This window comes from Gossypium arboreum, chromosome 1 (assembly GCF_025698485.1).
Source record: "Gossypium arboreum isolate Shixiya-1 chromosome 1, ASM2569848v2, whole genome shotgun sequence".
Classification (NCBI taxonomy): domain Eukaryota; kingdom Viridiplantae; phylum Streptophyta; class Magnoliopsida; order Malvales; family Malvaceae; genus Gossypium; species Gossypium arboreum.
In genome coordinates this window covers 102,195,051-102,211,007 of record NC_069070.1, presented here as the reverse complement: position 1 = coordinate 102,211,007, position 15,957 = coordinate 102,195,051, and the positions used below count along the sequence as shown (strand labels likewise).

Here is a 15,957-nt window from a genome sequence, read left to right as displayed (position 1 = left end):
TCTATAGCGGCGTTTGTAGAGAAAGCGCCACTAAAGGTCATGTTTTATAGCGACGTTTATAGTAAAAGTGCCGCTAAAGGTCACGTTCTATAGCAGTATTTGTAGAAAAACGCCGCTAAAGGTCATGTTCTATAGCCGCGTTTGTAGTAAAAACGTCGCTAAAGGTCACATTCTATAGCGGTGTTAGTAGTAAAAGTGCCACTAAAGGTCACATTCTATAGCGGCATTTGTAGTAAAAGCATCGGTAAAGGTCACGATCTATAACGGCCTTTGTAGTAGAAGCTTCGCTAAAGGTCATGTTTTATAGTGGCGTTTTTTCAAATAAACATTGTAAATTTTAGCGGTATTATCTATAGCGGTGTTTTTTGCAGCGCTTGCAAAAAAAACACCACTAAGAATCTGTTTTGCTGTAGTGAACCCTTATGTTATTGTCAGACTAATTAAGAACCTAAAAGTAGTTGCATCCACCACAGAATAGTATATCTCTTTATAATCAATATCAAGTCTTTATGAAATTCCTTGTGCAACCAAATGCCATTTATATATCACAATTTATCCTTTTTCATTTCTCTTTCTCACAAAAACCCATTTATATCCCACAGGTTTTATGCCTTCAGGTGTACGAACTACATGTCCGAATATATCTCTCTTCGTAAGAGATTTTAACTCTACTTCAATTGCTTTTTTCCATTTTGGCCAATCATCTCTTTGTCCACATTCTTCAATTGACATTGGTTCCTAATCCACATTGCCATTCAAAATATCTAGTGCTACATTGCATGCAAATATGTCATTGACGTCGATTTGATTTCGATTCCAATTAATTCTTGAGATGACATAATTTGTTGAGATCTCTTCATTATCAGGTACTTGAGAATTTTCTTGAACTTCAGTCATGTTTAAAATCTCTTCTAGAGACCCTTTTAAAGTCATTACTTCCTCGATCTGACTATTATATATTTTTGCTCATTTTCTTTTTCAAGGATTCTTATCTCTGGAATTGACTGGTCTACCATGCTTCAAACATGTTTTAGACTCATCAGCAACTAGAGTTTGTCCTCCAGGGACAACAATTTTGTTTGGAGCATTTACAACTGGTATATGTGATTTTGTCACTTTTTTTGGATCAGTAAATACGTCTGGCAATTGATTTGCTAAACATTGTAAATGAATTGTCCTTTGAACCTCCAGTTCACATTGTTGAGTATGATGATCAAGATGAAACAATAATAATTCATTCCAATCTATTTCTTTTTCCAGTTGTTTATTTTCTACCTCTAACATTGGAAAAACTTATTCATTATAATGACAGTCAGCAAATCGAGTCGTAAATAAATTCCTCGTTGATGGCTCAAGATATTTAATTATTGTTGGGGATTCATATCCAACATATATTCCTAACCTCTTTTGAAGACCCATCTTAGAGTGTTGTGGTGGAGCAATCATAATATATACAACACATCCAAAAATTCTTAGATGGGAAATATTTGGTTCCTGACCAAAAACCATTTGTAATGGAGAGAACTTATGATAACTTGTTGGCCTGACTCAAATTAGTGATGTTGCATGTAGTATGACATGTCCCCAAGAAGAAATTGGAAGTTTTGGCTTCATAAGTAACGGTATCACGATCAATTGAAGACATTTGATTAATGATTCAACAAGACAGTTTTGTGTATGAACATGTGCTACAGGATGTTCAACATTTATTCCAATAGACAAAAAAATCATTGAAAGCTTGGGAAGGAAATTCACCAGCATTATCAACACAAATTGTCTTGATCGGGAAATTTGGAAAATGTGCTCATAATTTGATCAATTGAGCAAGTAACATTACAAATGCTAGGTTGCGAGTTGATAACAATGATACATGCGACCATTTAGTCGAAGCATCGAGTAAAACCATAAAATTTCTAAATAGTCCACATGAAGGGTGTATTGGTCCACATATATCTCTTTGTATCTGTTCGAGAAAAGTGATAGATTCATAATTTATCTTGGCTGGTGATGACAGAATGATTAATTTGCATTTATTTGCCTTAAAAGTAAGCATCACATGAAAAATTATTAGCTTGAAGAATCTGTTGACTCTTCAATGAATGTCCACATGAATTGTCAATAATTTTTAGCTTTATAATTAAACTGGGATGGCCTAACTGATCATGCCAAATAATAAAGTCATCAGTAAACTTCTGATTTATTATAGCATATGTTTCAATTGCACTAATTCTCGTGTAGTACAAACCAGAGGAGAGTGCAGACAATTTTACCAAAATATTTTTATTTCCTTGGATTATACTCGTAATTTGAAGATATTCATCATTCCCTTCACTTATTATCTTAATATGATATCCATTATGGCGAATATCTTTAAAACTCAATAAATTTCTTTGAGACTTAGGAGAGTATAACACGTCATTAATTTGAAACTTAGTTCATTTAGGCAACAATATATTTGCTCTTCCGGAGCCTACTATGATTTTGATACTACCAGATATAGTACTCACACTAATTTTTTGCATTGTCAAATGAGAAAAATATTTCTTATTCTTAAGTATTGTATGAGTAGTTGCACTACCTACTAAGCGTAAGTCTTCACTATATATCGCTAATTGAATTTGAGAAGTATTCATATTCTTTAAAGAAAATAAATAAATGTCACATAGATTTTCAAAATATATAAAATTTTCATAAATAGTTTAAAACATAATATAATAACCATGTTGTTAATAACATGACAAACTTGCATAAAATTTATTCTTTAAAACTATAATAATAAAATTAAAAGATCAATTATTCCTTTTAGGAGTGGTGAAGAAATCAGTAACTTCCAAATGAGTTGTACCAGCGATACCATAATTATATTTTCCATTCTCACAAACAAAATTTGTCTCTATTTTCTTTCTTTTGTCCTTCAATTATTGTTGATATAGTTCCACAAGATGCTTTGGTGTATGACAGATACAAGACCAATGGTTTTTACCTTTACAATGATAACATAAACTTTTCACTTTACCAGTTATATTTTTATCATGTTTTTCATCCTTATGATCCCATTTCTGGTGGGTATTCCTGAACGACCACCTCTTTCATGTCCACGTCCTCGACTATGACCACGACCACGACCACGACCACGGCCACGGCCATGGCCATGTCCTTGACCACAACTGCTAGTGTGGCCTTTATCCTTTCTGTTATATGATGTCACATTTGTTTTAGAGAATGGAGTAGAGCCAGTTGGACGTGACTCATGATTTTGCATTAACAGTTCATTTTTTTTACTCAGCGACAAGAGGACAAGATATTAATTCAGAATATTTCTTAAAATCTTTTTCACGATATTGTGTCTGCTAGACAACATTATTTGCATGAAATGTGGAGTATGTTTTTTCTAACATATCCTCATCAGTTATTTTCTCCCCACATAATTTCAATTGTGAAGTGATTCTAAACATAGTTGAGTTATATTCACTCACAGGTTTAAAATCTTGTAATCTTAAATGCAACAAATCATAGCGAGCTTTATGAAGTATTATGGTTTTCTGGTGGTTATATCTTTCTTTTAGACTATTCCAAAGGATAAGTGGATCTTTAACATTCAAAGATTCAGTCTTTAGTCCCTTATAGAGGTGATGGCAAATAAATATCATAGCTTTGGTATTATCTTGACTAGATGCTTCATTTCATTCATTAATAGTTTCACCAAGGCCTTTTGCATCTAAGTATATTTCAACATCTAACATCCAATATAAATACTTCTTTCTAGTAATATCAAGAGCCACAAATTTAAGTTTTGCAAGGTTCGACATTAATGATATAGCTACAATAGAAATTTAATATAAATATAAGTAGTTCCTTAACAAGCTTTTAAGCAAACATAAGTAATTCATTAACAAAACTTTCAAGCATAACATAACAGGAAAAAAATACTCAAATAATCATAACAATTTAGTCATAAATAAATTACAAGTAATTTGACTATGTTAGAAGTTTTTAACAAATTACGGGATTAGTGGAACTCTTAAAAAAGTGAAACAAATTATAAACATAAGTAATTTTATCATGATGGACATTATGATAAAATGTATTACATACCTTGGTCCAAGCTAACGAAAAATAAAAGGCTCTTGGATTAATTTAAGAACTTGTGCTAATAACGTATTATAAACAAAAATAATAGATAAAAGATGAATATGAGAATATGATGATTTCTATTGCATTCTATATTTTTCATCATATTTACAAGTAGCATACTTCTCCATTTATATAGGGAGATTAGACTCTTCATATTTTAATACATAAAAAGGAAATGGGTTACAAGAAAATGAAATGTGGAAGATTAAGGTTAAACATCCACTTAATAGCATTCATAAGAAGCAAGCATATGTTTTAAATGTTTATATTTAATGTATATATAATGCAGAAGGATTTGGATTCGAATGCGCTAAATCACATTATCCTTCTATTTATGGGTTGGGGAGGAGCTATGGTTAGATTTAGGCATTATGTTAAAAAAACAGAGCAAATATGATCAGAACCTATAATGAGATTGTTAAAAAAAAAAGTAAGTGAATCATTTTAAGATAAATCATCCATAAAGACCTACTCATCTCTTTTTGGATCAAAGAAAACTCCATAAAATTCCTTGAAATCTAGTTACAATTATTTATTTTATTAATTTCCTCTAATTTTTAATTATAAAAATTTTAAAATTATATTGTAGCACTATAAAATTAAATTACATATGGGTCTATATTGTTGATGGCTCCAAGTTATTTGATTCTTATGCATTTAAAAATTATTTTGTAGCACTATAAAAATGTACTGCAAGTCAAATGATTATAACATGGGCTAGGTGTGGGTGCTTTATTAGGCTCATTGAAGTGTAACGCCTAAGCTTGTTAACATCTTTCACATGGGCTTGTCATAATGGATTTGAGATTTTAAGTCCATGAATAAATTTGGACTCTTCTAATTCATCCTCGCTTCGTATTGAACTCCAAAGCCCATGGTCTTGAAGCTTCAACTCTTCCTTTCAAAATTTCTTTGTGATAAAGTCTTGAACGAATAAGTTGAATTTTGATTTCAACTACTTGGTTTTGGATCTCGTAATTGGGCCTTGAGGGAAACTAAGCCCATTTCCATCATGGACCTTTAATTGGATCAGACCGCTCGTATAAATAATAGTAAGTACAAATATGCAATTGATGGAGATAATATAATATGTGTAATTAGAAAATATATAAAATACACTAAAATGAAGTTTTGGTTGAGTGGTCAAGTAAAAATGTACAATTTACGTAAATTTTCAGCTTTCCATCGTGGATTATGTTCTCCTGTGTATGGTTCACAACATATTATGTCCTCTTGTGTATGGTACTATTGTCAAATGTAAGATGGGTGAAATGGATTGGTGACGATGCAGGAATAGGGTCGAATTGTGAGCTCTGCAAACATTATGTTGAGCTCAACTATTCCTAATCCTAGATGATTAGATTTTCACTAAAATATGGAGGTATTGGCAAGGAACCTATCCTCTGCCACTCATCTTGGAGAAGTTCATGGTACACGTGCATTATGTTTTGGTTCAGGGGGTCATCCTACGTTTTCATTATTTCGTGGGTCATTTCCATGTTTCCCTCAACTTTAATGTAATTGGTGGTTTTGATGGGGAGCCACCATTATAAATAATAACTAACTTAAGAACCATCTGTCGAAACCATTGTTTTTTGAAATTGACTTTTTACTTTAAAAATGAAAAATGGGAGTTGCCACCAATCTTTTTTATGTGAGGTGTGATCGAACCACCTCGTAATTTTATCGTTTTAATAAAATGTTTAATTTAAAACGACTATTTTTGGTCTACAAAGTTTAGAAAACGGATTCGGGAGTCGGTTACGCACAAGAAAGGATTAGCACCCTCATTACGCCCAAAATTGGTACCTAATTGATTACTTGATGTCTTTGATGTTGAAAATTGAAAATTTGAAAAGAATTAAAAACACGATCCCTCTTTGTATTATGTTATTTTACTAAAATTTTTTTCTTAAATAAATCGAAACGAATATTAAAGACCCTCTCGTCTCGAGATAACAAAATGTCACATCCCATAAGTTAGGACGCGACACCTTGAATCCTCGAGAATGAGCTTCTCTTTTATTTTTATTGAAATCTTATGTGTTTTAATTTAGAAGGATATTCAGTTATTTAGATCCAACAAGAAAAATCGAAACCTCGTAAGTTAGGGTACGACTTTCCCGAGTTTCTAAATACAGAACATTGCCTTATTTTGGAAACTTTCTTTTTCGAATAATATCAAACGTAATATTCAAAACGATGTATTTTTCTTATTCGGGATATAACATAAAATGGCCTATTATGGAAAAATGTATTTAAATGCGATTTTTTAATGTGATTTTATCGAAATGAGATAAAATGGTGATGTAGAAAATGAAACGATGATATAGATGAAATGTCATGTAAATGACACATACTAATAAAACAATTTACGAGAATCACATAATATACACTATTTTAACAATAACATGAACAATCAAAGATAAATGAAATAAATAATAACGATGATAAAGCATGCACATAAAAGGACAATATCAACTTAAAAAATAAAGACAAATACGAAATAAAAAAAACATAAGTAATGTAAGAGAAAATAGTTTATAAAAATATTGAAAATAAAGAACCAAATTAAAATATAAATGAAATTAAAGGTACAATTTATAATAAAATATATAAATAAATGAAATAATAAGAATAATAATAATATGTACAAGTAAAAAATAATCTAATTTTTAAGGTATAAAAAGGGGTAATAAACAAATAGATGAATAGATAATAATATAATAATAGATAATAAAATACTAATAATAATAAAGGCATAAATAAAATGAATGAGTAATGAAAGAAAATAAAAAACAAAAGAATAATAAGTGAATATAAGGATAAAAATAAATAAATGAATGAATGAATAATATATAAATAGGAAAGTAAATGAATACGCAAATAAATAAAATAAAAGAATAATGAATAACTAAACAAGTAAATAAATAAATGGATAAATAAATGAATTAAAATAAAAAGGGCTCAATTATAACTTAAATGAAATTAAAAGAACAAATAAAATAAATAACAAAGGGACTAAAATAAAAAACATTCGTAAAAATAAATAATTTAGGAAGAATCAAAATAAATAAATAAGGGCTAAATTGACATTTAAGTAAAATAAGAGGGATAAATTGCGAATAAATAAAAAGAAAGGGAGAAATATGGGCTAAAATGGAACATGCACAAAATAGGGGGGACCAATTGGGGAATTAACCCCTGTCCTTAAAATGGCGTTGTTCCCTAGAGGGGTTAAAATGAAATAAAAATAAAATTATAGGGCTAAATTTAAAAAAAAGACAAAAAATGACTAAATTGCGCGCGCTACAAAAGCGGAAGGACTATTCGCGCAAATAACCCATTCGTCCAAAACGTGCGGATCCTCTAAATGGGTCGGGTCAGTGCGCGGATCCTAAGGGTGAAACAACACTATTTTGGTGTCTAAACTTCAGCTCAAAATGACGCCGTACATGGTGGGTGAAAAATTCCAAGAATGCCCCATTTTATCCATTTTTTTATCCTATATCTAAATCTACAGGCGAAAGCCTAAAAAAAGAAAAGGAGAAATCCGGCCGACACCTTCTCTTATCCCTTTTTGACAAAGCCCGAACGCTACCCTGGTAGGTTCGACGGCTTCCGGGGTTGGAAGAGACCTTCGATGGTGGCGCAACGTGACCGGGTAGGTAAGTTTCAACCTTTTTTCTTTTTTGTTTTATATTTTACTTATAAAATAAATTCGTAAAAAAAACCAAAATATAAAAAAAATCATCTTTTCAACTTTTGAGTTCTGTTTTTTATTAATATTGCCTGTGTAAAATACATTGATAATGTTCGTGGCTTTTTATAGCCAATTTTACACTACTTTATTCACTGTTTTGGCTACTATTTTGTTTCCTTTTCGTTATTGTTGCTCTGCCATTTTCTTGATATTTTTGTGTTTCTCTTGCAGGTTTGGCGAGGTCAATGGAAAAGACCTTGCTATTCTAGTGCAAGGCGGCCAAGCCTCGAACGGTAGGCGCGCTGCGGAGGGGGTGGTGCAGCGCATTAGGGTTTAGATCCCCTTTTTTTTCTGAAAATTTTTAAGTTTCTGAGCTATGGGATGTTGTATTTTTTTTTGGGTTAGGGTTTTTGTTCTGGGCTTGTAATTGGACTTTTAATTTTAGTTTTATTTTTATTTTGGTTTTTAATTGGTTTAGTGGGTCGGGCAAATTTGGGCCTGTACACCATCGAAAAATAAAAAATAATTTTTTTCCATTTACTGGGATTTTCGAGTGCTTAAAAGACTTTGACAGTTTTCAATTTTCGTATGGCTAAATTCAACGACCTTGTTGGGGGTTTGACGTGCTCAACAGTGGTGTAACGACATTTGGATTTTGGCATTTGATTCAGGCGATGACTAGAGGTATTTATGTTCGATTTTTTTCTGCTACAATATAAAGTTGGAGTATTTTTTTATCCCTTAGGTTTTTTTTAATTAAATCTTGAAATAATAAAATATGTTTAGACAAAAGAGAATCAAAGACAACAATTTTATTTAAGTTAAATCTAAAAAAGAAAGTTTTAATTTAGTTTATATAAAAGAAAACTTAATTCAACGATAAAAAAAATGCTAATTCTTTTCAATTTCAAAATTGAGTAAATTTCGACCATCAATATTTGCCCAATGCCATGATATGTGTCTTAACTTGTGTTTTAAGCAATTCTTCTAATTACTCTAATTATTAATTAACAAAAGCTGAAAAGATTATTTATTTACTTTAGTTGTCAAAATTTGATCCTCGTACTTTATAAGAACCAAAAAATTAATCTAATTATTAATAAACACATGAATTTGAACTGCTAATTTTGCAAACTTGTTGTATATAAATTGTTAAACTATTAGTTTTTTTATTAATTTATGGAGTTGTTGGTTTCCTAGTCAGCAACAGTGTTAACGAGTTGGACTAATTTCTCGATTTTCTTTTAAGTGTGAAATTGAATTTTGTGAAATCAAAATTGAAGAATTAATTTATCAATTTTCATAAAATAGATAGATGAAATTTAGGAATGAATTTTTTAATTTCATGACTAATTATTTTAAGCAATTTTCCCTTTATTTTCATTCAGTTTTCAATAATTTTGATTTCTATTTTTTCTTATTCACCCAAAATAACAGTTCTATAATTAAAATTTCATATTTTGTATTTGTATCATATTATTTATTTTTAATTAACTTTTAACTCGATTGGCATTAGAGTTGTTCATGGGCGAGTTCAACTAAAATTTAGGCTCATTTACTAGGGCCTGGCCCAAAAATTAGCTTAAAATTTTGCCCAAGCTCAACCCGGATAAAAATACTAAAATCCCGGCTAAGTATTAATTTTTATATTAATTTTATATAATTTTGAAATATATATAATACATCAAAATACTAAAAACATCAAAATAAATATTTTCCAACAAATTGAAAATAAATTTTAAAAATATGTAGACTTAAATAACACTAAGATAAATACAACTTAACAAGTAGATGCCTCTAAAATAATAATAAAATTAACAAATACCTTTAAAATAATAACAAAATTAATAAGAAAGTAAGTTTTATACAATATCCAAACAATAACAATAAAATAGTAGCAACATAATAGTAAAATAGTAGCAAAATAGGAAAAAAACAACAAGAAAATAACATTAAAAAAATAGATTTTTTTTGTCTTTTAGTGAATTCGGGTCGGGTCGGGCATGGGCCTGGACCAAAAATACCTTACCCAAGGCTTAGCTCATTTTTTAAATGGGCCTTATTTTTTTTGTCTAAATTTATTTTTCGGGCCTATATTTTTGCCCAAACCCTTTCACATTTTGGGCGGGCCTTTGGGTCGGGCCATCATGATCAGGTCTAATTAGTATCAATATTGTTGTCAGTATAAAAGGTCGTGAGTTTGAGTGCGCTAAAATATGTTATCCTTTTATGGGTTAAGGAGGGATTATGAAAAGTTATAAACATGGTTTAGAAAAAAACAAATATTATAAAAACTTATAATGAAATTAATATTGAAAAAGAAATAAAGCATTATTTTGGGGCTAATTAAATTAGTCACAGCTGACAATTCTTTGGCACAACCAATTTTGAGGCATTCTATTTAGAAAATGTAATGGCCTCAAACGCGGCGTATGAGCTACTCCTACAGCTACCTGCACCATAGTGTTAAGTCATTCTTTTTATCATTTCTGTACATAAAAATCTTTTTGTTAGACACAATAATTTTGCCATAGAATATATACATTGTATTAATTATCAAGAGAAGAGTATTCATTTGTACAACCCTAATATTTACATAATTTTACATATTTTATAATTTCTTTTTTATTAATTTTTAAATAATTTAATAGTTAAATTTATCAATATAATTATATCTTTTATACATATAATCTCTATTATTATCTACATGTGTAAGGGTTGAAAGTTTTTTTTTACATAAAATAAATAGTTAGAATTTTTAATTTACTCTAAACTTTTAATCTTACATAAATTGAACATGAAATATATGACGGTTCAATTTCTAAAATATCAATCGTAAAAAAAGTTATGAAAATATGTAAAACCATATTAGTTTTATAGGACACCCATGCTGGAAACTTGAACCTTACGGCTTGCTTGAGAGCGTGGTTGAGTTGCTAAGCAAAGTAAAAGAATGTTGGATCCACTACATATATGTTGTTAGTGGTATATGATCTTGGGTAATAATCCTTGTAATACGTTGGGTTATAATTTTTATGGTTTCTGGGACACTAACCTAGTGTAAAGAGGTTTGTAAGGAGGTAGAGATGGCAGGGTTTTAATTGCTTAAAAACATGCATTAATACAATTCCCATAACTTGACTTGTTGAGAAAGAAATGAGGTAGGTTTTCAAGACAGCACACAAATGCAAATGCCTGCAACATGTGCTCTGCTTTGGAGGTTCCATAAGCTATATCATTTGTGCTTGGAGCCTCATATACCTCAGCACATGTAGTTTTCTTTTGGCTGATTCTTAGGTTTTCGAATTGAATGCAATTAGCAAAGAGGATGACGGAGTCGTACCCTGCAAAATGTTACATTTCTTATTCTTCTTCCATTGTTTTATTGGATTTTGCATTATTAGGCAGACCGGGATACATCATACATCACTCCTTTGGTACAATTAGTATAAACTTAAAATGCTTATAACATTAGCAAATCAATAAATAACTTGAGTAGTAAAATCCCTTGCTTTGACATGGATTCAATCTACTTGAGCTTCTGGATATGATAATTGACGGTTCTCTCAAACCACACACCCTTTTCTAGATACTTGTCATAAAAGCTAACTTCCCCACCAGCACCTACGGTCATTGCTGCAGTACTCCTTGTTCCATAAAGGCCCTGTATTCCAGAAAATAGATGGATATGTAAGTTGAAACAACCACAATTTTTATTGGCTTCAACATTGTTCTACATAAATTTTAGTAGGAGGATGGTTTAGAACTTGGAATTTTACCAGTGGGGTGTCCATTTCAACAAATATGGAGCTAAGGTTGAACTCCATGTCGAGAGCACATATGCCAGGTAACTTACTTTTATCAGCTTTCACTTTATCTTTCATAAGTTTCTCAACCATTTCTTTCACGTTTACTTCATTTTTACCGTATCTATTGAGCATCTGTTTGAAGCCTTTACCTAGTCGCTGAGCCTGCACAATGGGAGTGGATGAATCAATTCTCCAGCGTCCATCTGCCTTTGGGCATAACTTTATAGGAATATAACACATGACACAAGTTAATGTACCTTATGCCAGGGAGAGTCAAGCTTGGCATTTGAAAGAACATGAAGCCCCGGAGAAACCTGTTGAATGTTAATGGGTTCCCCCTTTGGCCTGTTCGAGATGTAAACCATTGATTTGGAAGGAAGATCAGCCACAATGAGGTTAAATCCATTGTACTGATGAGCATCGGTGGCCAATTGCTCCGCAAATTCCATGGGGCTCTTTGTGCTCTGTATCAACAACAGTGTGTTTACTTTTAATGAATGACCACCGTTTTTGATAGGTGAACTGGCTTCAACCAAATAAATAAATAAATAAATAAATAAAAAGGCATGTAGATTTATTTACCTCCAGGAAAAGAAGTGGAAGATCACCGCGGGTCTTGGCGTCGGGACGGGGATGAAGCTCCAACACATTGGTGAGAAAAGCAACTCTGCCTTGTCTTGAACAAGCCAACCATGTCCCTCCTGCTACTTCATCTCTTCCTCCTAATATCTCACAACCATCAACATCCCACCATGCAAGTGCCTTCGTAGGCCTTCAATTCCACCCATATATATTAATAAGATAAATATATATTCAAGAGAAGAATAATTGAAGTGAAATGGAAACATACCTGTTGTGGTATTCATCTCTGTTTTGTAAAAGCAGAAAAGGGTAGAGTGGATGAGCTTGCCAAATGAAAGCAGCAATACACATGGTTAGACAATTTTGTTCAATTGTTCGGCTTTGAGTGAATTGTTTAAACTCTAGAATGATAGAAGAAAATAGAAGGTAATCAGAGAAAAAATGTTGTAGTTGATGCATGCACTTTACTTAGATATAAGTCAGTGTTGGACCGACTATATACTACAAAATGAATTACCCAAGCTTTTAATCATTATTATCTTTTCTTTTTACTGCTACTTGTACATTTTAGTGGTTTAAGACAAGTGGATATACCCCAACAATGCTTGCGCTTGTTGTGATGATAAGAAATATAGCCTTCAATTTCTATGGATATAACATAGGTTTTTAACATTCTTATCCTAAACTATGTAAGTGAAAATGGTTACGAACCAAAAGGAATTCTCATCCGTTACCAAACCCAATCAAATTCATTGCTTCAGTGACACTAATCAATAATGAGGATGAATTATATAAATTAATAATAATAATTTTCTTAACCACTTTCCAACATTTAATATTTGTCCCAAATTTTATAACATTTAATAGTTTTTTCTAACAAATATTTTAGGAAAAATACATAAATTAAAGAAGGTTTAATTACAAATTTCATCTCCACCTTTTTCCACTTAAATTGACAGTTTGAATAAATTTTAATGCATTATTTTGACATCAAAAGTATTATACAATATCGAATAAAGGTTTACAACATATTTATAAAGAAAAAAAATCAAACTTGAATCTTATTAGTGGAGTATTCTATTTCTATTAATTCTCCTATTATTCTTTATAACCATTTAAAACAATAATCATTATTGTCAATTGAGTTTTAATTTAATTAATATTGATATTATTGCCAAGATAGGAGGACGTGAGTTCGAGTGCATCAAACACATTATTCTTCTATTTAAAGGTTAATGAGTAATTATAGGTAAGTTTAAGCATTATATCAAAAGAGCATATATAATAAAATTTATAATGAGATTAAAATTTTAAAAAATAATCATCATTTATTGCATTAAGTTTAAATATAAATAAAAAATACGAATTTAAGATAAATTAAACATGAATATATATTTTTCCAATGAATTAAGTGGATGGATAAGAATAAAAATTAATGATTAGATTAAAAACTAAAGGTGGGTTTAAATGAGCTCACTTGTGACTAGTGTAAAAACAATAATAATAATAAAATTAGATACTATACGGTAATATAAAAAAAAAAAAATTTAAATGCACTACACTAACCTCATCCCTAAAAAGAAGAAATACGAGATTGGTCACTGCGGGTTTCATAGTGAATACACTAATTAAATTATATTACGCGCAAGGCCGCGTGTGGGCTAAAGCACTCGTATTTATGTTACTCGCTTAGGCTCCCGTTTACAAACCGTAGACGCCGCCGTTGTCTAACGTTGGACTATTTCATTTTTACCCCTTAGTTTTTTAAAAAAAAAATTAAATCCTGAAATAATAAAATATGTTTAGACAAAAGAGATTCGAAGCATTCCAGTGCCAGTAGACTATTTTTATTTAAGTTTAATTTAAATTGTTTTAATTTAGTTTAAATTGTTTTTAATTTAGTTTATATAAAAGAAAAACATATTCCAGTGGTAAAAACTTCTTCAATTTTTCAATTTTAAAATGAGTAAACTAATCCTTTTCAAAAAGATTGAAGCAAATTAAACCCTATTAATTTTAAAATAAACAATTAAAAACAATTAATCACATCGCTAACATCTTTCATTAGTTGTAAATAATTTTGATTAATATAATAATAAATTTATTCTTTAATATTAATATGTTCTGTCATTTTAACCTTAATTCTAAAAATTTAACAAATTCATCTCAACATTTATATGAAAGTTATGGATAAATTTGTTAAATTAAGAGCAACTTGATAGAATATGTAAATTTTGAGAGTGAAATTTGTTATTATACCAATCAAAATCATGTATAATTGAATGAAAATATTAACGCAGTGATTAATTATCTTTAATTACCTATTTTCAAAATTGATAGGAATTAAATTATAGAACTAATTTATTTAAATTTGAAATTAAGAGATGTATTTTTACCTATTCCAACACATGAAAAAAGATTTATTTGATTTGTATTAAGTATTAACTGATTTGATGAGAGTATTGAAGCATCATCCTCCACTAATAATGCGGAGCAAGTCGATTCCATGTGTGCCGAGTTTGGCTTGATTGTGATGTCTTAACTTTCTCATAATTGCCATCGAATTTAATCTACATCATAAAACCCAAAATTACCACCATTAATATTTGCCCACCGCCATCATCATATGTGTGTTTTAAGCAATTCTTTTAATTACTTTAATTAATAAAAGCTGAAAATATTATTTATTTATTTTATTTGTCAAAATTTTATCCTCTTACTTAAATAATTAATCCAAATATTTATAAACGCATGAATTTGAGCTGTTAATTTTGTTATATAAACTGTTAAACTATAGTTTTATTAATTTATTGATTTGTTGGCTTCTTAACGAGTTGGACTAATTTTTCGATTTTCTTAAATTGTGAAGATTGAATTTTGATAAATTAAATTAGAAGGATTAATTTATCAATTTTTATAAAATAGATGAATGGAATTTAGAAATAAATCTTTTAATTTCATGACTAATTATTTTTGCAATTTCCAAATGGATGTTTTATTTTCATTCTGTTTTCATTAATTTTAATTTCCATTTTTCTTATTAACTCAAAATTGCAATTTAATAATTTAAAATTTAATCATTTTGTATAAATAGATATTATTTATTTTTCGATTGAATCTTAATTTAATTATCATCAACATTGTTACTAGTGTAAGACGTTGTAGATTTAAATACATTAAAATACATTATCCTATCATTTAAAAATTGAGGAAGAGTTATAAATAATTATTGGCATTATATATATAAAAATTTATTATAAAATTTTTTAAAAATAAACATTTATTTATGCATTATTTTGCGGCTAATTAAATTAGTCACAGCTCACAATTCTTTGGCACAACCATTTTTGAGGCATTCTATGTAGAAAATGTAATTGCCTCAAACGGCGGCGTCTGAGCTACTCCTATACGTCTACCTGCACCGTAGTGTTAAGTCATACTTTTTATCATCTCTTTACATAAAAATCTTTGACCTTTTTTGTCAGACAATAATTTTGCCATACAATTTCTTCTTTTATTACATTTTCAATAATTTAATCATCCAATTTATCAATATAGTTGTATCTTTTAAACATATAATTTCTATTATATCGATATAAAATAATATCATCTTTATAAAAGTTGAAATTTTTTATATAAAATAAATAGTTAAAATTTTAATTTTAATCTTAAATGAATTGAACATGAAATATATAACGGTTTAATTTTTAATATATTAATCGTAAAAAA

At 29.7% G+C, this 15,957-nt stretch overlaps 1 protein-coding gene across 1 annotated transcript; it reads right to left on the bottom strand.

Moving 5' to 3' along the window:
* Window positions 1–11,177: 11,177 nt before the first annotated feature.
* Window positions 11,178–12,801, bottom strand: LOC108480924 (uncharacterized). The gene is made up of 5 exons (XM_017784065.2): window positions 12,497–12,801; window positions 12,229–12,418; window positions 11,904–12,110; window positions 11,617–11,808; window positions 11,178–11,501 (listed from the first exon to the last, which is right to left on the bottom strand). The coding sequence occupies exons 1-5, from the start codon at window positions 12,685–12,687 to the stop codon at window positions 11,367–11,369; spliced, it is 915 nt and encodes a 304-aa protein (XP_017639554.2). The 5' UTR covers window positions 12,688–12,801; the 3' UTR covers window positions 11,178–11,366.
* Window positions 12,802–15,957: the final 3,156 nt, after the last annotated feature.